We start from the raw sequence: 23,750 nt of genomic DNA, 5'->3' as shown, positions 1-23,750 counted from the left end.
TTATTTTCAGGAGTGCTTAACTCAGCTGTAAAATTTGGCTCAGTGTGAAACTTCCAATATTCAGGATCTCAGTCCCTCACCCCAAAACGGACAGACTGGGGAGTCTGGGGGGTACTTGGGCATTTTGCTCCCTTCTGTAAGTTTGTAGATAGAATGATGTCTGAAATACTTTTTCTCATGCTCCTAGACTGAAATAGCTTTTGTGTTATCCTTAACTGGAGCATTGCAGTCATTAGCTTATCAGCTGATAAGCTGCAGTCATTAGCTTATCAGCTGACATCAGTGCCCCTGCTGGCTTCTGCAAGACCACATACATTTTTCTGATAAAATCTTGGCTGCCACGTTACTGGGAAAATACCCATTAGTTTTAGGGCCGGTTATTCCTTGAGTTTCTATACCTGAACATGTAAATCCTCTTTGAAAATAAAAGGCAACTCCCAACAATGGCTTGTTCAAAAAGGACAAACAACCAAGGACTTTCTGTAGCAGGCTCTTCTCCCTGGGCTCCCAGATGCAGAGGTGCATGATTTGTCTCTGTAAACTTTCATTGAGAAGACTGGAGTTGCGAGAGGGACGGCGAATGTGCTTCTGTTGTACTCTGCAGCACTGGGCTTTCGTGCAGAAATGTTATACTGACATGTACCAGTGAAACCCGTGGATTTTGCTTTTCTGCAGACACCTAGTCATTCTACTATCGCATACAAAAATCATTTTAATAGGTGCTGTATTTGAGGAGACGTTTACAGCCAAACTGTAAGAAAGTCATTCTTCTTCAAATCCTTTTGCGCTACAAGAGCAAAACAATGGGTAAATTAGTTCTGACTCTTACGAAATGGTTGCAAGCCCATAGATCTTGGTTCAGACTGCGTATTATGTTTGAACTTTATTGCCCAGGCTATTTGTTATGTGTTTATCCTTCCTAGTAAACTTTCTTTTGCTTTTATGGAACAATATTGGAGCCCTCCAGTGGCCAAACTAATCATTCTGAGGAATGGAGTTCAAGTTCTGCCAAGGAGGTTGATTTTTTTTTCCCCCCCCTATCCTATTAAAAAATAAATTTGGTGATCCTTTTATGTGGAGTTTGAGTCACATCATCATATGTGAAATGTAAGAAAAGCTAGGAAAAAGAATAAACAGTCTCTTTGCATATCTAGGATCTCCATATACTTATTTTTCTATATTTTCAAGAATTTAATGAGTTGATTGTTTAAATAAATTCAGTTAGGTTACATTTTGTGAGAGGATCCCATTGTTCATATGAAGCAGAGCAAATACATTTTAAGTATGTTGACAATTCACATTTCTTTAAGAGACTCAATCAGTGCTGTTCTCCAGCAAAGCCTATATTTTTTTTTGTGCACAATATTGTCATTCGTATCAGGAGCCTTGGCATGTTGAAGGTTTTGGCCTTAAGGCTTCCTTGTCTGCTGCTCCCACTGGTGTCTTTCACTTTCTGTGGCCTTTCACTGTGGTACCCGCTCAGCGTAAGAAATAATATCTTTTATTTATCTTGTACGTCCTGGATATAAGTAAGAAGAGTTCTCCTCCTCTGTTGAAGGATGCTGAGATCCTCTGGAAAAACTAACAGCTAAAACTGCTTACTTATGCGTCCTCATGTTTGGTGTGACGGTTATCACAGTTCTTCCTTTTAGACACTGAACTGCAATAGTAGTGTTTAGGAACCCAAAGTCAGATAGGTAGGCTATGGTTATGTTGGAGCTGGGAGTTTTGGGAGGAGGTGGGGGGCTACCAGGGGAAGAGGAGAGAGGAATTATGGTCATTTGTTTATCTTTTAATAGGATGACTGCAGTCTGGCATTCATTCCGTGTTCAAAAAGCAGTTAAGCAAGTGCTTAAGGTTGTTATTCCTGCACCAACTCCTCTTTATTTAGGGGTCACTGGAAATGAGTTTGTACCACTTCGCGTTGTATAGCTGCTGCTTTATAAAATCATGTATTATCATCAAAATGCTTCAGAAGTAGAACATTCAAAAACTGGTAGAGGGAGGGTTCTGTTTGTTTTAGCTTAGTAAAAAGCTTCTAAGTAGCTTTTCTTCTGCAGGCTCTGTGTGTATAAGAACAATTGTACTGGGTCATCTCAAAGGGGCGTTTAGCCCCGTGTCCTCTCCGCAACAGAAGTCAGTAAGCAGAGTGTAAGAAACAGAGCAGGCACAGAGTCAGCCTTCCCTGGCCTAATTTCCAGCCACCGCAGGTATAAGAACCAACTGCTGACCCCATCTGTAAGCAGTTTGCTTTTGCAGACCCCTGCACACATGAAGAAGGCTTCTTCTTGTTCTTGCTGGTTGGGGTGAAAATGAGGAAAGCCAGGAAACAGTTGCAGCAGAAACTTCTTGCTTGCACTGCAGATAGGGGCAAGCTATGCAAATTCCTCTCATCTGCAGTAGCTGGAATTCCTGGAACAACCGTAGGCATCATTTCTTTTCATGTTTTTTATGTGAATTTGAGAATTGCTGGAGGAGATGGATGCCCAGCTCCAACTCACTTTTTGAGGAAACTGCTAATGAGGTTGGTTTTTCTCATGGCTTTTTCCAAGACCTGTAAGCATTAGCAGAGCTGGGAAGAAAGCTGTCAGGATAGATGGGGAGAGGCTGATTGCAGAATATGAGTATGCACTGAGGGTGGGAGCAAGAAGAGGCCTTGTAACTGTCAGAAGAAAGGCTAATGCTCTACAGCCACTTTGCCTTCTGCAGCCACGTAACTTAAGGACGATCTGAACCGTGAAAAGACAGGGAAACAGTGACAGGAAGGGAAAAAGATGGGACTGTGCAAGGGGGGAGCAAATGTTCCCCACCTGCCTGATGTACATTTCCTCCCTGGCTCCCCGAAGCCCTCCATCACCACACAGAGCTGCTGCCGCTGTTGCTAGCTTGCCACTCGTTTGTCATAGCCTCCTCTGACGGCTGCTGCCACGCAGATGAGAGCTTCAGGAGTCCGGCAGAGCTATGGGGAAGCGGAGGAGGCAGGGACCAGGTTGTACCTCTTAGCCCCTCACAGGGCAGCAGGACAAGAGCAGCCTTATCCCTAGGGACTCCTGCCTGCATGCCTTTACTAAGAGGCATTGGAGTGTGAGCCGGGAATGCCAGAGCACGCAGGCTGTCTGCAGCCCTGCTGTGCTGAGACCAAGGCGCGAATCTGTACGGTTCTGTGGTTTAGTCTGAATCCTTGTGGTTTGAACCTCTGCTAGACAGTGGCTGGGTGGAGAGACGGCGTTCCCAAGAAGGGCGCTGTGCCCTGCTGTGTTCCCCCCGCAGCTCCTTAGGGAGCCTTTCACCCAGTACCCATTTAGCAGCTCGCTGTCTGGTAACATTTCCAGGCCCTGTACGGAGAGAACATCCTTGGGTAGTTTATGCTGCTGTACAGAGACACAGGGAACACTTGAGGGGAAAAATAGCTGCTCTAGTTTCAGGCATTGCAGTCCTTTCTCATTAGCAGGGAGAGGGGAAGGCTGCCACTACTTTACTGATGAGTCAGGAAAATCCTCTATGTTTGCAGTGTTGAATGCTTCTAGTATGATTATTGCAGGGCTGAATTTGGAGTTTGGCAATACCAGACAGCTTTGGTTTTGGGGTGGGGGGGAAAGTAGAGACTTATGTCCCCAGACATACTGAGACCATGGTCTCCTGCAAATCCTACAGCCATCAGGACCCACAGTATTCAAGGTTGGTTCTTGGCCTTGTGTCTTCCACCTGGCGTTGAAAAAAGTCAGTCTCGGGCAGCTGGGCATTTTAAAGCTGGGCCCTTAATGTAATTCTGAAATATGCTAATTGGCAGGCTTTTGTTTTCATTTGACAGTTTTGAAAAGCTTAGAAGAAAGGAGTTAAAATAAAGGAGTATTGTAAATAGCCCTAGGAAAAACCTCAACCTGCTGCCCATGTAATTTCCTTTAAAAACAAACTTTCGTATTGTGGGAAGCTTTATCACACAGCAGATTTGCACACAATCCTATATGCCTGATATCTACACAATTTTCCATCATTCTTAAGCATGCCTGCTCATTGTTAAAGTTGTTACTAAGGTTACTAAAACTGTTCTTTAAGGAGGAAGAAGTGCTTGCTTACTCCAAAGCTTGTCTGTGTTTCCCTGCTATCTGTGCATCTAATTAAAAATACTTTCTTTTCTCTCTACAGACTTTGCTTAGACCATTATGGTTATAACACTACTCTTTATCTGGAATTTGAACTCTCAGCCCCTCCTGCTACCTCTTCCCTTACCTTGCCTCTTTTAAATAGTCCAGAAGTGATTAAGCATGTAAGTTACTAAGCAAGAACTTGGAGCTGCACAACCTTCTTTCCCTTGGCGCTACAAGAAAGTAAGACTCTTTCCAAGAGCAGAGGCAATATCATAATTATAGACCAAACTATGAAGATTTCAAGGTTTTTTTCTTAGAGTTTAGTGGGACAAAACTGAAGCCTCTGGACATGAAACTGGGGGAAAGACCCAACCAATGCAGACAGAAATCTTTATTAAACACAGATGTCAAAAGCAGTAGGATGTAATTAGTGCCCTAATTGTGACTGGGCAAATAATGTCGGTGGCTTGGGGGGTGTCCAGATGCAGGCATCTGACTGGATGCCTCTCTTGGAGCTAGTTACGAAGGCTCCCTTTAAGGTCAGTGAAAAGAAAAAGACACTCCTAGAGCATGATTTATCTCATTCCTATCTCAGCCTGGTACAGGGGATATGAATTGCATCCTTAAGACTGGAATGAATCAACTTGTTCTTGCCTGCAACTTTCTTATGGTGCTTACAGGAGTTCCCAGGCTCCTTCTGTCCTGTTCATAGCTTTCCTCCCACCCCTTTCTTTTTCCTGAACAAGAAAAGAAAGAGAAGCAAAAGCACCTATTGATCTGAGAAGATATAATGTATTTTGTATTCCCATTGGCTGGGCACAGGATTTGGGAGATTTGAGTCCAATTCTAACCCTGCCACTAGCTTCTATATAGCTTTAGGCAAGCTTCTGTGCCTTCTGTCGGTCCTTGCTGTTTTCTTAAGTGAAATTTAGAGGTTTAATATATGTTTGCATCTGAATCGCAGGCAACATTTAAGTGCTAAGGAACTGGGAGGGCAGGGAAGCATTGACAAAAATGTTGTTTTTTTCTTTTTAGATTCAGCCCACCTTTGTTTTTCTCTGAGAACAAAATTCAGATAATTCTGGTAGTAGCCCAAGAGTACATTATCTTTGGACAAACAAATAAGAAGTGCCTTAGTACTAGGTGGCTCATTACTCCTAGAACAGGAGAGAAAGGTGGGAGTGAGAAGTCTTTTAAGAAGGAAAATAAGATTAGTGGAAGCCCATTATATGAATGCACAGCTGGCTTATGGTGCATTTCTATGCCTTATCTAACAGCAAACTGCAATGTCTTGTGCTTCATACCTCCAAGCGGTTTAGGAAAGAACTGTAGTGTTCTCAGTGACTTAGCCTTACCTACAGCATCTAACAATAACAAATGCTTTCTTGTCTTTTTGTGTTTATTTGACATTATTAAAGGCACTAACTCTGTGGTGAACGGGACTTGCAGTCTAAATTTAATTTGGATTAACCACTAATATATACTTAGTATGCATAGATTGCTGAGATGAAAACCCATGCAAGTATCATGGGCAGCAGCTACATGTGCATGTGTGCACACATGTGGAAATTCAGGGTTTGGGGGGTTTTTTGCCAGCAAAAGGAAAAAGTAAAAAAACCCTCCATGTTGTGCACAATGGGCATGTACAGACATATGTAGCATTATGAGTTGCAGTTCCTTCCCTTGGAGGGCTGTTTTCAAAACACACAAATAGATCAAAGGGCTTGATGCTCTTCTGGTGCGTGGCCACAATTAACTGGGAATTTGACCTGTTTAGCAAAGCACTGACCACTTTTCTCCTGGTCATCTTTTCGGTTTTTATGGAGACATCATGAAGCCTTACCTTTGGCATTTGGGCACTTTTCCTGCCATTGCTACAATGAGTTCAACCACCCAAGTGCTAGCAACTTGGGGAATTTGCCCGCAGACAGGCTGCTGCTGCTGTACTCTGGGACGCTGTGTTGCTTTAGTCAAGCACCTTTATAAGTAGACAGCTTAAGAAAGCAGAGTTGTAGATTCCCCCTAACAGCAGCTAACTTTTTTTCAGAAGCGTTCCATAAGATGCTCTGGTGATAAGATGTCTGCAAAACTCCACGTAACAGCTTTAGACAGAGGGCAGAGCAGGCAAGCATGGGACATCTATTCACAAGGCTGTGGTTACTGCTGAGGCAGGCCCTTCCCTGCCTGTCAGTGTAGTTCGTTTAGACTGAGCATAGGCACCTTTTTTCTTGACGTCACTCAGACATCAACAGGATGAGGGCTCTAGGCCAGGTGATTTTAGGTACTGCTGGCATTTGCTCCTGGCAACCATCTTTTCTAGGTGCGTTGCAGCCCATTCCCCAATACCAGCACCTGTGCCCATGTTGGGCATCATTATTGTGTGACAAGCAAATGTGTGTTCACACTGTTGAGGAAGGTACACTGGGAGAAACGGTCCACACTGCCCACTGGAAGGGCATGAAGCTACGAACAAACACTATGAATTGCTTGGGCAGGTTTCCCAGGGCTCCTGTCTTTCCTAGGTGCTCCAGGTATGTGCAGGGAGTGAAGATTGCAACAGAGTGCATCCTTTTCAGGATCTGCCCTTTGGGGAAGCATGAAGCCAGTGCATGTACTCAAATCAACTATGCTATATATGTATATTCAGACTAGCGACGGGAGAGAGGACAGGGTTTATCCTGGGGTGGAGACAGCTGCTGTAGATGAAATAAGGAACGTAAGACCTGAGCAAAGGCCTTGGTCTGATGAAGTTGTTCACTGCATAAATCATTCTTTGTATTTTAGGTTGCTTAGGGTACCCAAGGTATGTGTTTAAATATTTTGCTGAATCAGAGCCTTGAGTTGCTTAAAATCTCTCTTCTTCTTCCTTACACTTCGTCAGTAGACTTAAATAGTACATTTGCTGTTCACTCGACACAGCAGGTCCATTCTTGAGACTCTGTGACTCTGATAATTGCTGGGATCTGGGAGACCAGACACACACTTTTCCATTAGTTGTTGTTGCATGTCTTTGTGGGACCCAAGGTCAGCTTGAGGTGAAGGTACTGAGGCAACAAAGAAGTAAAGTTTGTATGGTTTGCTTGGCCATGTTTAGGGCAGAACTGCTATTCAGTGCTGCCTGGCCTTTAGCCCATGGCAAATAGCTCTCAAACTGTGCCCAGAATAATACAGAACGTGTCTGGGGCAGCCTGTACAATCCTTTGACTCCTTTAGTCTTCACAGATCTTCAAGGACCCTGCAGTATTTTTTACAGTGCTGGCTATAACTTGTATTAAAAACAAAAAAGAAATGTAAAGAACAGTTGTTCCACCAGACTTAGTGTCCTTCTCTGAAGAAATTTGGGTGCAGAAGAAGTGATCTTATCAGAGGACCCCTGACTCCCAGTGAACTTAATGGGAGCTGAGGGCTTCAGCACCTCTCACGATGGAGCTGTGGGTTTTGTACAGGAGTCTTACAAAACTGCTGCTGCGTGCGTTCTTTTAAATAGATACACAAATGCAAGGCAAACAAGCAGTTCTAGCACTGCTCTTCTTTCCTGGAGGTGGATCAAGCTGATTGTGCTGATCAGGGAACTGTTTGGATGAAGGAAAAAGCCAGGTCCTATTTAGATGTTTCTGATATCTTTTCTACGTTAGAATTTTCAGTTAGTCATTTGATGTTTTGGGTTTTGGGTTTTTTTTAATGGTCTATAGCCTTGCACAATTCTACTTCCAAACTCATCTGTCCCATATTTATTTTTCTTCCTTTTCCCAAAAGACATGGCTCAGGAGCATAATGACAATTAGGCCTTCGAAAAATATGAGTATTAATTCATTAGCTTTCAAAAGATTTACTTCCCTCCCCATTGCCCCCATGCTTAAGTCTCCTTTGCAGTGTCTATTGTACTGTTAACTGTTTAACCTGTACTTAGATACCTATACTCCTTTAAAAAAAAATAGTTGTCCTTGCAAAGAAATCTTCAGGTCACCTACGTCCTCAGACAAGCTGCACAGTCAGGCGCAGGGGACAGCTGGGGAAGGGGAGGCAGGCTTGCAGAGACAAGCTCTGCGATAAATTCACCGTTTTGTTTGCAGCACAGTATAACTTGTCCTGTTGTTGATTCACAAGATTTTTTCTTTTTTTATGTGTTAGTTGTGGAAATCTGTTAATTCTGATCTTAAATTATTTTCGAATGGAAGTTTCACTTATGCTGATGCTACCCCAAGAAGGTGACTGGAACGTGTGGGCCTGAACAGGTACAGTGTATAGGCTATCTTGTTCTCATTTCCTTCCTTTTCTGATTATATCATACCCTTTGCTTCAAAAAACATGAGCTCGAACTTAGTTGTGTGGAAGAATCCCTGAAATTACCCCACATTGATTTGAGGAACTGGAAGATGCTACTTCATGCAACTGTGGAATAAGTAGTCATGTTGACATGAGGTGGTGTTTGTCGGGAGTTAACATGGGTGAAATGAATGGGAGACAACCATAAGGTTTCCGAGTTCAGCCTTCTGACAGCTTGCTATCGGTCTTCTGGAGATCATACGCTAGACAGGCTTTGGTAGGCTGAATGGAAGCTCATAGTCCCTGGAAACCAGCAGTGTGATTGGGGGAGTACTGTCATGCCTCTACCATCCCTTGTCTCTTCTGTCTCCTTCTTTGGAGTTTCTCCATGAAATTCTGGGGCATTATATTATGCATGTAGATTGCGCCATGGCAGTACTTTGCATGCAACTGGAAGGTAATTTGCTTGCTCTAAGCATAGGAATGGCTTTTCTCTTACAGCAGTTAGACAAGATTTTAGTCTGTTGGTTCTGAAGTCATGAATGAAGCTCATATCCTATCAGTGCCTTAATGATGAAGGAAAGCAGAGGCTGTGTCAGAGAGCTGCTGCTCCTTTGCAGAGCACAGGAACACTTTTCTGTCCCAAGCGCCCCTTCACTAGGCAGGCAGGGTGGCACCAGTGCACTTCACTAGCTTGCTGTGACTTGTACCCATCCAAGGATGAATTGAGACAAGTTTTTCTCCAGGAGATCATTTCTAGTGTTGCATATGCATTTTAAGGACCTAGTGAGTGCACGTGCAACAACATTAGATATGTTGCTTTGCTGCTTCTTAGTCTAAAACACAAGAGGTTCCTGCATTTCTTTTCTACCCTGATGCGCAGGTGTTCTTCAGGAAGTACAACTTTAATAATCTGCAGTGTCTGCTTTTTATCATTAGCTTCCTCTCCTGTCCAGATACAAAGCAGATTGGGAATGTTTTCAAAGGGTGAAGATTTATCAGCACAACTCCCAGACAAGTCAATTAGAGGCTGCCTGACTAAATCCTCATAACATGCTTTGAAAATGTAGCTCCTGCTGTCTGTGAGGACAGCTGCAGGGAGTGTGCAGCTCAGCTTTAACTTGTGAGAGACAGGAGTAGGCACTGCCAGCTAAGTAGTTTAGCTCTCAGGCTCTTAACACCTTCGTTAAGACTTTTGCACAAACAGAGGAATGCTGGCATTGCCTAAGTGATGAGGTTACTGCTTTGCCACTGTTTACCCTATTGGGCTAAAGCAGGATTAAATTGGATGGACCTGAAGAGGAGGAAGCCGTGTAGGTGTTACACTCAGGCAGGAAAGCTGTTTGACAATGATGACAGCATTTCATCCATGAAATAATTTGTGCTGTGAAGTCCAGTTAAACTTGCCAATAATTTTTTATTGAGAAAATTAATTGCATCCATTGCCTGTGTTTTACCCAACAGCTTCCCTAGGGACCCCACATGCCAAATTTCCTCAGAGGCATGTCATTTAGTGTCTTTGCATTCAAATTTAAGTTGGAGCTGTGTAGAGGGAGAGACAGAAATTATGGAAGAAAAATATTTTCGAGGCAAACTGGAATTGCTACATGATATATGCTCTTAAGCTTCAGAAGGATCAGTTTTATTCCCCAGCCTGTTCTAGACATGTACAATTTGAGCAGCATGGTTGGTATTTTTTATATATATTTCTCCACTAATTTTTGTACAGATTTCTTCACTCCTGCATCCCTTGCTAGCTAGGCATTCTCCACAGTTGTTCATTTCTGCAGCAGAAAATGTCTTTCTGGCAGTAATGCAATGGGGTGGTTTAGGAGACATCAGTAAAGATATATGTGCTTATCTTTCTTATTTTGATGAAATTAATATATACAGAGCTGGAAGTTGTCTTATCACATGACCTGAGCAACGGAAGTACAAAACTTCTTCCATTTGCGATGAAAATATATGCGATCAGGCAGAGTTGAGCCATGGGAGAAGCTACCTGTCTTTCTCTCTCTGTCTACAAAGAAATGTGTTTCCTTCCCTTCTCTTGTTCATCCCTCTCTCAAAGCTTTGATGGAAGCTCATGCCAATTCTTACTTTTCTCAAGCTGTTTTAGGACACATTGGCATCCTTACCTGGCTGACTGAGGGCAGATAGAGTCAAGGTTTTTGCCTGGTTTGACTTCACCAGTGCTGTTGCGGTTTTGCTCTCATCCAGTGCCTTTTTTTTTGTTACCCTTCTTCCCTGTCCTCCTCTTGACCTCCCAGCATAATCCAGTTCCCGCTGGTGGCTGGGCACCTGACAGCTGGCTGGGGCAGGCAGCTCTGGCGAGGGCCCTGCGCACCCCTGCACTGCCTCCTTTGCATCCAGACAGCAGCTGGTACTCTCGTTGTTTGGGGGAGCAACCCCTCCTGTCCGACCAGCCTGGCTATAATGCAAGGAAGCGGATCATTTTCCTCACTGTTAGCCCTTTCGGGTTTAACTGGTGCCCTGAGCATCTTTTACTTATTGTCAGTGGGAGTCAGTTTGTTCTTCTGATGACTGCTTGCCAAAGCAAGGCCGATGACAGAGTTCCCAGCAGCCCTTAGCAGCTCAGGTAACAGGCAAAGGTTTGACCTCGTTCATGAGGCAGAGGTTACTCTGTGAGCCTGCAGAGCTGAACAGGTTACTGGCTAGGTTGGCAGATCAAGATTTTACCAACTTCAAGCAGATTTCACAATGTGAATTTCCTGCGTGTTTGAAACATTGCCCTGGCCGACAAGAACTGGGCAGGCAGGCCCAGCACGGAAGCGCACAGCATGGGCTTTAAGTGAGCAATTGCGATCCAAAATCAATTTGCTACGTCAGGCTTCATCCTGTGAGTTAGCAGGCGTCGGTGCTGTGCTTTCAGCAGTGAGAAGAAACTCCTGTAGTAGGGGAGTGGTTTGATGCATGAAATAGTTTCAGTTGTTGGAAGCAGTGGTATGTAACCCACCTCTGCTTGGCCACTTGTCCGTGTTCAGCTCCGACTTGGCTTTTGAAAGGCTGTCCTGGGCTCCCTACCATCTCTTTGTGACACCTGCAGCAAGTGTCATTGAGGCCACTGTGGAGCTGATGGACCTCAGTGGGGCTGATGGACCCTCAGACACTCGTCACAAGATGTGGTTGTACCTCAGGCAGTGGCGTCCTTTAGCACTGTTGGCTTTTTAATGGCAGTCTCAGAAGCGGTACACCAAGGAAGGATGTGCAAGAAACAAGGAAATGTTTCAAATGATGAAGCTGAATTGCTGGCATGCAAAGGGCAATACTGATTATTCCTTCTTGATCTTAGATGCGGTGGTTATGGCCATCACATCTTTGCTTAGGAGAGCTGTCACATCCAGTTGCTTAGTGTCACTTCACAGCAACCCCTGGGGCACTTGCTAAGTTATTGATAGGAGTTGAGTGCAGCACAAGAAGTTAAGGAGTGAACTGGACTTGGTCATTGGGGTGCAGACTGTAGATGGCTGAACTGGGGCAATGGTTGGCAGAGCTCATGGGGAGCACTCCCTGTCAGAGGCGGGGGGTCAAGACCTATCTGGAGAAGTTTGAGGAGGGGAAGGGCGAAAAGTTGGGGCAAGCTCAGGAACACTTGGAAGATGATGTGCTAAGCCAGACAGATGGGAGGGAGAGAGAGTAGAGGTCCTGCAGGAAGGGCCAAGACTAAGTCATTGCCCTGGAAGGGAACTGAGGGCTATTTGAACATGGACGGCTGGTGGGACAGACTGTGATTTGTCTTGAGGAAAGGAAAAGATCAATGTTTGTTTTTAACAGAGAGTCACAGAAGAGCAATGTGGAGAATATGATAACCCTTTTTTTGTGTAAATGCGCATTCTCTCTGAGGAAGATGGGCCTTGGTTGGTTTCTCTGCTCTCCCGTGGAGAACAAAGATAGCTGCGGAGCAAGGCACATCCCAGCTCAGCTGGGGAACAAGCATGCCGGACCTCTCAGTTGTCACCCTTGCCTCCTGTTAACATGGCTGGAGCTGCCTTAACAAGAGAAGAGTCAGAGGCAGCACGTCCGCTATGTAGCTGGTGCATGAAAGCATCCGTAAAAGCGGCCTCAGCCTCCTTGTCTGTGGGCTCACAGACCATCTGGCCACCCAGCGGAAGTGGACCTGTGTTAGATGCTGTGAATCATGCTCAGCCCCTACAGGCAGAAAGAGAATTCAGCCTCTCAGCTCCCCTCCTTCCTTTTTCTTTCTGGTTGTTTTTTGTTTGTTTGTTTGTTCGTAGAGCAGTGGAAGGACTAGGCCACTGCCACAGCCCTGGTTGCTCCCTGTGGATGGCTGGAGCAGCCACCCACCAAAGGCAGTGCAACAGTGGAGGATGGGCTGGCGAGTGATTCGGCTGTTGCTATAACAACAGCATCTCCGTCTCACTTCTTTTGAAAAATGAATTGCTGCTGGTGGGATGAAGCAGAGCAGCTTCTCCCCAGAGATGAAAGCCCTGCTGACAGCCTCAATGCTCTCTTGTTTACGTATTGGTCTGTCCTGGCATGTCTGAGCAGCTCTCCCCAAAATTTTGGGACAGTTTGGATTAGACCATTTGGGTCCACATGTGTGTTTGTGTGCATAGCCTCTGTCCCCCCTGCCTCTCCCCCAATCAAGAGTCATTTAAAAAGTCAACCCACCAAAGTTTGACCTTTTCTGGCTCTGCAACTAGAGTTTCTCTAAAGGCATATAAAGAATAGCGAGTCCTGCTTCATGCTCTTCTGCTTTGGGGTAGAAACCTACTGTGAAATGCAGGTCCGCTGGCCAAATATTTTGTGTGAATAAAGCTAAAGGTCTGTGAAACTGCCAAGGTTTTGTTTTGGTTTGGTTTGGTTTTATTTTAATATTTTCATTTTATTTTTATTTTATGCATCAAGAGTCTTCTGCTCCTAGACATAAATCTCTAAGCTGTTGCTAATATCTGTATGATGCATACTGTAAATCACATGCACAAGCTATATACTACTTCTTGGAAGGAGAAGGAAGACACTTTACAGGAGATGATTGTACTTCAGACATTGCTTTTACGGAGGGAAGGGGAAGTGCTGGGATTTTTGTCTAAGGCACTGAGGAGTGGTGGTAAACTGTTCACCAGTACATGGTCAGTGTATGATATTCAAGCCATCCAGTAGCTGATGTGGTGATTGGAAATGAAATAAAGATATGAAAATGAATGTTTGCATTGAAATAATTTGATAGGAATATTTGTGTTGTACCCCAAAACCAAGAGATGCATCTATTTTTATGGCTCCCAACCCCTCTAAAATGCCAGAGCCAAGGTGCTTCCCCACCTGCAAAGCTTGTATCCAGCATGTTGCCTTCAAATAAACCTTTCATGTTGTGCTTCTATTTGTTCAATAAGCAAACAAAGAAAATAAAAAGATTAGGTTTTTCTAATGCCTGTTAGCCCCCCAAATCCAAAAACCTCTGCAGGCGAATAATGTGGAGCTACAAACTTAAAATAGGCTTCTTTGTTTTCATTTGCAACAAGGCACAATTTCTGTATGATTGATATTTGGTGGAAAATAGTTTCCATGTTAATAGCTGCTTTTTGTTGTACTGCATGATAATAATGATTATTAATATTTATATACTGGGCCTGTTTTTACTTTCACTACAGTCACTGTGTACCTGTACAGGAGGACATCTATGTTTCAGCACATGGTGAAGTCTGTAGGAGCTGATATTTTTAGGTCTGGTTATTTGCCATTAGTTTTTATTCTTTTGGTAAATATTAATGTACAAGTAAGGTGGTGGATTCAGGATAAATTAGTAAATGATGGGAAACCTTAGTGTGAAACGATGTGGAAGTGTATCACTCTTACCGATATTGTGTAAGGGATACCTTCAAACTGTTATGAAATGTATGGAGTCAGTTCTCTTATATTTCTTGGGAGATAATCGCTCTCACTGATTCCTGACTTGTCACTAAGACAAATTTTTTCCCCACCTCTTCCTTATATGAACTTTTCTTCCCAACTAGAAGCTTGTCACCAGGTCCTTTGGTATGGTTGTTCTTACTTTAGCTCAGCATTTGGCCAGTATAAACTCAGGGCAAAGGGCCATCACTAGTTTTGGATGTTTCTTTGAACCCTGTTTTTGCGTGTGCATGCCCATTGAACTTGATCTTGAGTCACTTGCCGATCGGTGACTGTTTTTCTGATGTGGAAGGCAGAGAGGGATAGTGACTTTGTAGTGAGATGGCTTAGGAGCTGAAATGGGTGATTTCAGCTGTAAATTGTCTGAGTGGCCCATTAGGGGCAATATTTAAATATGCTATTTTAAGCTATTATATCAACTGTGTTACTGACCACCTGCAGTTGGGGCCAGATTGTGCTCTTTCTTTTCTTGCTTTGAAGAAAGGAAACTTGGAAGCAACCATGCTCCTGTACTTGTGAAGCGGTGCCGTTACCACATCTGTATCATCCTTTCCTCGTCTCCGGGGTCTGAGCCAGGGTTACATAAAGATCAGTGAAACAAGCTCAGTGGCTCAGCTGTAGTCTTCTGCCTCACACTAGTTACACTGGTCAAAAAGCAGCAGGGAGCTGTAGTGCCATACGATGGTGTTCATCTTAACTTAGGGTTTTAGGGGAGGGAAGCAGCGGAGGTGAGAGCCATATCATAAGCCTCCTTGTGGGATCTGATTTTTCTCCTTCACACTAGTCCTGGGTGTTGACTTACCTTCCACATCGCTGTTAACTGGCACAGATGAGGCAATTACCACGCCTGGGCAAGCACCTCTTGCTAAAGCTTGCTGCTGCCGTGGCATGGAGAGATGAAAAGGCGATGCCTCTGCTGTGGGGCTCTGTGCTCTGCAGCCTGGTGTGCTCCTGCAGACTATGGCTGATTAACATGATTGTGCGGGGCTTTAATTAAGAGAGTGCCGGAGCGGTGTGAGCTCCCACCTGCATCTGCTGCATCCCTGGGCATCTGCAGAGCTCATGGGGACAAGAGCTGCTGCCATCAGGCAAGGGGAGAGGAGTGGGAGCCCAGTGACTCCACACGTGCACTGGGGAGGCCCAAAGCATGCTCACAGACTTCCTGACCCCCGCCTTGCCACAGGTGGGTTCCCCATCGGGCATCGGCCATATCTTTCTGTGCTGCATGCTGAAGAGGCCATGCAGGCCTGAAGGGCGAGAGAAGGGTGCAGCCTTCTTAGAACCACTCCCTCTAAAACGGGTATGAGAGATGGATTTGCTTGCCTGCCTCACACACGGGATGAAAGGGGAACTAGTCCTCTGGGATGGGAGAAATAAATGGGATCTGGATTGTAGGAAGAAAGAAGGTTGAGGACCTCTAGGTTAGGGAAGGGGTGGGAGCTGCATGTCAGGGATTTTCATACCAGTAAAAATACTTTTAAAATTGATAAAATCTTTCAGTATTTTGTCTTCTATTGTTTTAGTATCAAGGATGCAAGTGTGTCCTGAAGGCGTTCGCTAGAGCTGTGACCTCTTTGCTTCCTCCCCTCCCCACTATTGTTTTTTTGCCTTAGCTGAAGAGGGATGCTTTTTTTAGCCTGGTACATAAGCAGAAGACTTAACATTTGGTGTGATAGGAGAGGACTGTAGGTTGGTGCCGTGCTTTGCAATGTTTCTTTTAACCTGAATTAAAGCTTGTATTAATACACTATTTTTTAAATAACATTCGTATATTCTAATTTAATTGCTTTCCTGGAGACTTGTCTTGCTATCATTTCTGTTAGTTATTTATCTTTTACGTTAGCTCCTAGCACACAGGTAATTTTCTTTTTTTTTGTTGTTATTTGATTGAGTTAACATTCTGCAAAGTGCCTTCTATTTTTTAGGGTGGATATTTTTTTTCCTCATTTAAAACTGATTCTTAAGATGTTTTGTAGCCAAAAACAGAGGGCTAATCAAATGAAGCCATATTAATGAATTTTTTCAAAAAATGTTATTGTCAACAGCAAGTTTCAATATAAGTAGTCGGTCAATTGTATTGCAGGTATTTTTCAAGAAGCTTCTAGAAACTTCCAACAAAAAGATTTTCAGAGTAAATAATAAATTTTAGTGATTCCACTTTTTTGGTCCAATTTAAGGCTTTTCACTGTGTTAGGCACCAAAAACTTGTCTTAGTCAACTTGCTCCATAAAATTCTGGTAGCTTGGTGAGCGTAGACATATTTTACAGTTCTGCTCTCCTGTTCAGAGGCAGACTTGATTTTGGGTTTCTGGGTTGGATTTTTTTGGGTTTTGCGGGTTTTTATTTTAGTGGGTTCCTTTTTTTTCTTTTTTTTTTTTGTTTAGACCATCTTCTCTAGTTGATCAAGGTGTAAGAATGAAATCAAAGAAACTTCCTAATCAGAGTTTTAAAAACTTATTGTCACTAGTAGGCTTGATGAGGAGCATCTGTCACAAGGCTCATCAGCACTTTTCTTGTCTCTGCAACTGGTTAATTTTTTTTTCCTCTTGTTTTTTTTAAGCTTCAAGAGACAGTCAAAAGGAAGTTGGAAGGCGCACGTTCACCGCTCAATGGAGAGCAGCAGAATGGAGTTTGTGATGGGAGCTTTTCTCCGACCAGCAAGCGGATACGGAAGGATGTTGCAAGCATTGAGGCAATCAATAGCTTGCCCAATAATTTGCCTTTGCCCGCTGTTTCTCCTCTTCACCAGCTTGACATGAAAGCTCCCCTGCCCCTGCAGAACAGTGGAACTCACGGCAGTGGTCTAGAGGACTTGGGTAAAAACGGCGGGCTTTCTGAGATAAAGCTCCCCGTGAATGGTTGCAACGAGCTAGATGACAGTTTTAACATCCTACAGAACAAGGAGCTAAAGCAGGAGCCCTTGGATGACCCCAGCTGCATAGACACTTCTGAAACATCTCTTTCAAATCAGAACAAGCTCTTCTCAGACATTAACCTGAACGATCAAGAGTGGCAGGAGCTAATAGATGAACTAGCGAACACTGTTCCAGAAGATGATATACAAGATTTGTTCAACGAAGACTTTGAAGAGAAGAAGGAGCCGGAATTTCCCAGGCCTGCCACAGAGACTCAGGAGAGTGCAAGCGTGAAAAGTGATCCATCTCATTCTCCATTTGCTCATGTTCCGTTAGGGTCTCCCCAGGTGAGACCTTCTTCTTCCGGTCCTCCATTTTCAAACGTCTCCACAGCCTCTAGCATAGCTTCTGTGTCCAGTGCCCCACCAGCCCCGATCTCTGCTGGCTCACCAGCAAACTGTGTTGTTCAGTCACCTCAAACTCCCAGCCAGGCGCACACTCCAGGCCAGACGCAGACGCGGTCTGGAAATGGCTATCTTATGAATCCAGCAGCAGCAACCGTGGCAGGGTCAGGGCCTGGGCCAGTGAATATGCCAAGCGCTGACTTGTCTCCAGCTGAACAGCTCAAGCAAATGGCAGCCCAGCAGCAGCAAAGAGCTAAACTCATGCAGCAGAAGCAGCAGCATCCAAATCAACCCTCAAGCTGGTCACCTGTGGGCCCTCCATCTAGTCCATATGGAGGACCCTTCAGTGCAGACAAACCAAATAGTCCAATGATGTATCCCCAAGCCTTTAACAACCAAAACTCAATAGTGCCTCCTATGGCAAACAATCCACAGAAGACCACAATTAATAACTACCTCCCTCAAAATCACATGAATATGATCAGTCAGCAGCCAAATAACCTGGGCACAAACTCCTTAAGCAAACAGCCCAATATGCTTTCTTATGGCAACACCAAACCTCTGACCCACTTCAATGCTGAGCTGAGTCAGAGGATGACCCCACCAATGGCAAATCCCAGCAAGAACCCCATGATGCCATACATCCCGCAGCAGCAGTCCCAGCAGCCACAGATGCAAGCTCAGATGGCGCACCTGAGCGAGGAACAGAAACGCATGCTCATCATGAAGCAGAAAGGAATGATGAATCAGCCCATGGCATATGCAACTCTTCCTTCCCTTGGTCAGGTAAGTGCGAGTGCACAATGTGGGCAACCAAAAGGTGCTGATGCAAAGGCTTAGTAACTTTTTGTACGGTCTCCTCCCCCTCTTTCTCCTGGAAATTATGGAACATTATTGCAGACACTTCTTTGACTTCTTATGTGGTATTAGAGCTTGATCGTTTTAAGAAATGACTGAAATGATGGTATGTTACGCTTCAGAAATGTTAAATGGCTGTTTTTCTGAACTAGCACTCTTTCCCTGTGCTTCTACTTGACGAGTGCTTAGGGCCGTTCTGGAAAGTTTTGGGTTGGAAGTCACTCCTTGGAGGGTTTGTTTCCTTTTTTTCATAATATAAGACTTGATGCTTTTGTATCCCAAACCACTGCATGGCTTAGTTTCCACAGTGTAGTTAGTATTGTAACAAAAAGGAGGAGTGGTTGGCTGCTTCTTCTAGGGACAGGTTTCCAGCCAGCTTTAAACAGCATATTTGGCATTTTGGCTCAGGGAGTAAAAGGAGGACATTTTGGGTGCTGAGTTGAGTGCCTTTGGTTTTCAATGGAAGAAGTAAGCACAACTGAATGCTCTTAGTGGTGCTTGAACCATGCATGAAATTAGATGGTTTAGTCCAGGACTTTTAAGCAGTCTTTAGCAACCTCAAGTATTTTATTGTAATGAATCTGTAGGCTCTTTCAGCAAGAGGCTAAAGCCATGTTGGCTTGAGTGGCTTGGCATCGCTGTCTCACATGTATTCCATGCTAACCTCTGGAGCAGCAGCTGCCAGGATTGGGGAGTGGTTTGGAAAGAATTAATAACCGATTTAAATAATGGTTATAGTATTGCCCTGTCACCTCCTAGGTCAGCCCCTGTAAAGGTCTGCACGCTGGTGTCATGGAAAGGCTTGAGAATAAGTTTTCTGAATGTTGTTTAAAAAAAAAATTAATAATCAGTTCACAAAGTAGATGATGCCTTCACGGAAGTTATGTGCCACCAAAACATGTCAGGAATTCTGATACAATTGAATTTCTGGATGATAGATTTAGCCTAACAGCTTTTTACCAAATTAGCTGTTTCCACACCACCTACAAGGAGTACTTCCTTCTGAGCATGGTTTAACTGTGAATCACACTGTAATGCATGTAGAAATACAGCCAAATTTGTCATTTCTTCAGCCTGTGGAATTTGGGGATCTACCAATAGGAGGAGTAGGAGCTTTACCAGGTCAGAGCCCACCACATTATTTAAAATTAATTGCAAAACAAAAAGAAATGTTCATTTGCCTCCTGTTTTTTGTTCAGGATGTCTGGTTACAGCTCAAAGGTTTGTATCTTTATTTTAATTCTGTGTACCTATTGCTTTCCTTACTTTGTTTTTGTTAAATCTGTTGAACTCAGAGACCCATCAAACAGTTGAGAGGACAAACTGCATATGTGAAAGAGTTAATGTAATCTCCTCCATTTCATAAGCTGAGAAATTCATGTTAATATCTCACTGCAGTTCTCCAGTGTGAACAGGAAGCTGTGATTTCATATATCTAATCTCATTCAGTTCCTTTTTTTTTTTTCTTTAATGTAGGAAAAACTAGATATTTGGATACAACTAGACATTCTTCTAAAAACAAGTCAGGTATTAAGTAATTTCCATATCTTATAAAGAAGAAACGTGAGGCAAAGTAATACTTTGTTGTATAATACGTGCAATTCACATTCATTGACTCAGCCAGGATGAGGGACTTCTTGCTTGTGTGTAGATGTAGAAAGGTCCCTTCACTACTTCTGAAGCCCAGTTGCCTACGCTGAAGGGTTTTTGTTTGGTGAGGAAGGTTGAAATAATAGATTTCTAACTGTAAACTATTTCTTTATTCCTTCCCCTCCTGCTTCCCTGAAAAGCATTTTTTTGTGGAAAATTGGAAAGCTTATTATTGTGATATGTGCTTGGTGGAAACAGATTGTTTTTGCAAAGGTGGTAAAGAACAATATGTTGATATTGTAGAGTTAAATCCATACTGATGCAGATTATCTGATTCTACCACTTACTGCACGATGCTGATGGTCAGACTTGCCAGATCACATATGGAAAATAAGGAGATTGCACTTTCCAGTTTGAAACACATTTCTGAATGAAAAGTGAATGTATCTTTCAGTCAGTTTCTACTCTCATTGTAGCTTTGGTCTTTGATACAGAATTGTAAACGACTCTGTGTGTCTCTCTGTGTGTTAAATAATCATGAGCATTTAACAAATGGCATTTAAGGGGGAAAAAAATTTAGCTATTGCATCCCATGATTAGCACGGACCATATATTTCTGTCAGGTGACTATTACAAGGGCATATTTGAGAACCAAGAGGTGATTTAGAGAATGTCAGATAGGTACAAAAATGCCTGGTCTTATTTTCTGTGTACTGCTGTAAAATTCAAGTATGGTTAGTTGTGTGCATACATGCACTACGTATGCTGATTAAACCTATGTCCATCTGGGCCTAAGGTACTTCTGTTGGCACCGTGGTTGTAACCTCCATCACACTAATGCTGAACAAACCATACGCCCTGAACCATGATGTCCTCTACACTATAGCTTGTTCTCTTCAGAGGAGCACTGGAATGGGGTATTTGGCTTCTTTTCCACAAAGCAGATACTGGTTTGGATTTTTGAGTTGGGATTTTACCAGGGTTAGCCTGAAGGTAATTCAGACTGCTTTTTGTGGGATTGACTATTAAAACCATGGTTGGATCCTGACCCATCTACCTTCAGCAAGGCTCTGTCCTACTACTAGCGTTCTCTATTTTCAAACTGGAGAAAAGTGAAAATGTTTTCTTTAGAAAGTTTCAGAATCATTAATGGTGCCTTTTTTTGGTTCCAGCTGTTCAATACGTATGTGTAATGGTAAGAGAAAAAAGCAGCCCAATGGAATAGATGTCGAATGGCTGAGACAGAATTTGATGTTTGGAGCCAAGTGAGTGAGGGGGAGCAATGAGAGGTCAAACAAAAACAGAATTCTCCATGAGTGTAAGAAAAGTAAGACTAGACTGCAGTTCTTTGCCTGCATGGGACTGTGAGGATGCTGCAATTATAGTTCCTATTGAAACCACTAGTTACGTTGTTTGAAATTGGAGGGATGTGAATGAAGAGTAGAAATGGCACCATACCGGAAGAATATCTTCAAATTATCTTTTCTGTCTTTTAATCTTATAAATTCAAGATGCATCATCGGCTCAGTCTGTTTTTGCATGTGAAGGATAAAGGGAGATCTGTGTCCAGACAACATTTCCAAAACAAAATTGTCTTTATCCTTTCTAAGTGAAAAGGTGTGTTTCTCACTAGAATTGTAAAAGACATTTTATACTTTTTTGAAGGTTATCTTTGGGATAGTGAGAAAAAGAGATTGATGTTCTGGGATTTGGCCTCTTTTAAAAACCTACCTGAAAGTAAAGAAAAGAAAGTCTACAGAATTGTATTCACTGGGTGAAAGTGTGGCAGAAACACAACTGTCTTACCAGATTTTAAGGAAGGCAAGCTGGAATGGAAATAATGGCTGAGACTGTGAGGATCATTTGCTGAACAGCCTATAGAGATGTAGTGAATGCCCATCTATGCTATGTTTGACTCGAAGCCACTGTTTTCCACAAAAGATTTGCCCTGGAGTTTAGATGCAGTGCCTGCCTTTTACAAATGCTGAAACTTTCTCCCCGGAAGTCAGCCTCCCATAGACTCTTGAGGACAGATGGGTAATCGAAATGTGCTCGGGTGGATTCTGACAATCTCGCCAGGCAATTTGTAAACAATAGCCTGGCCTTCTTACCATTCCTGCTATCATCTGCCCATTTTGTCAGGAAGGAGGTCATGTTAGCATGAATGACTAGAAACAAATGTTGGACAGCACTTGGCTAAGATTCAATCTCCATGGCATAATCCTAAAAACCAGATTTTGGCGTGTTGGTATTTCCTCATTTTGTGACCTTTGAGCACATACTTTTTAACCTAATACATACTTGTTCATTCCAGATGGTAAATGTTTTTTCTGCAATACTAAGTTTTTTCTCTACTCTTAGCCCTGCAGAATCGAAGTGTAAGAGTACTGCTCCCGTGCCGCAACTGAGCCAATCATCTTATCATAAGAAAACCATAGATGTCTTTGGTGAAACCTACTTTCCTACAACCATGCTGACCAGTATTCCTGTTCTGTCCTCTGAGTCATCACTGGTAGAGAGCTGAAATTGCTCCATTGTTTTTCTGGAGAGTGTGTCAGAATAACCGGTCTTTTTCCTCTTTTTAAATGTCGCAGTTGTAGTGGTAAATCTTTGGTTCTTAGAAACTTCTCCACTTGTCCACGATTTGTTAAAACACATTGTTTTGCAATTTGCTTCTTGTCTAGTTTCTTGAAGACTCAGATCGTGACTTATTCTCATCTGCAAAGAAATTGTCCTACGTTACTTTTAGAAGCTGAAAATTTGTATTACTGGCGGCGCAAAGTGTGTATTAAATGCCCCCTATTTTGAAGCCACCATGATAGCGTACTTTTTCTTCTTGCGTGATCTAGATTGCTATGTAAAGAGCAGTTTGTCCTGTTATTTAGTGAGGCCTGTTAGTCTGATGATAAAATATATGCTAAACAACTCTCCTTTGGTTTTACTAGTTATGACTGCAATTGAGAAACACTGTGATTTTGAAATGTCTATACCCAGCAGCAGCATATTTTTACATAAAGTGCTACCCTTTCCTGGGGTTTTTCTTTTGGACACTTTCTCCTTAAAGTGCAAGTTATCATCATCAATTTTAGTTTTGCAGTCTTGTCACCCATTCCACCTGCTTTCAGCAATACCAGCCATAATCCATTTCTTATTGTTGATGAGCCTCTCTAACTCTTCTTGTTATTGTATATGCTCTTAATGTTAATATACAGACGGTGTAAAACTGTGTTCTTTTGACCCGCTTTCATGGCTGGATCTGTCATAAGCTGGTGACACAGCACTGCTGCACATACTGGGATGTTTATACCGTGCTCTCCCCAATACTGTGCTCTTCCACAGGCTAGTTTGCTGCCCTCTGAGCATAAGCATAACTAATTTAGCACAAAAAGGCTGATGCTTTCAGTGCTAGGTGATGACTGAAGGATCCACGTAGCCTTTTCTTCTCATAATAGTGTTCTAGTGTTCTCTAGAAAATCAAAAGCCCTCCCTCATCTCCTGCTTCCTCCACCCGGGCAGTTACCCCCGAGAATCAGCATATTCGCTGCGGCAGAGCTACAGGGTAAACCCGGTCATCCATTGATGCCTTTACTCTCTTTCGATCAGGAGAAACATATGTTGCAAAAGGGTACCTGTTATGTTTTGATGTAGACAGTGAGTTCAGCTCATGAGCTGGATTCTGTTACTCTCCTTTTTTATCTTGAGAGAAGACTTTATCCAAACACTAAAGTTCCCATCCTTGGCAGCACACTTTGTCTATTTACCATTTAGTGCCTCACAGCAGAGCGCTTGTCTGAGTG

General features: G+C 43.2%; 1 protein-coding gene across 5 annotated transcripts in view; it reads left to right on the top strand.

Moving 5' to 3' along the window:
* The window catches only part of MAML3 (mastermind like transcriptional coactivator 3), a 249,759-nt gene that overhangs the window by 139,815 nt on the left and 86,194 nt on the right, over positions 1-23,750 (top strand). For all 5 annotated transcript variants that reach the window (XM_064450204.1, XM_064450205.1, XM_064450203.1 and 2 more), the window contains one exon: positions 16,807-18,291. In XM_064450204.1, the coding sequence (XP_064306274.1) occupies positions 16,807-18,291 (1,485 nt within the window). The remainder of the gene's footprint in view (positions 1-16,806; positions 18,292-23,750) is intronic.

This window comes from Phalacrocorax carbo, chromosome 4 (assembly GCF_963921805.1).
Source record: "Phalacrocorax carbo chromosome 4, bPhaCar2.1, whole genome shotgun sequence".
Lineage (NCBI taxonomy): Eukaryota > Metazoa > Chordata > Aves > Suliformes > Phalacrocoracidae > Phalacrocorax > Phalacrocorax carbo.
The sequence above is the reverse complement of the archived record's forward strand: the minus strand, read 5'-3'. Positions and strand labels throughout refer to the sequence as shown.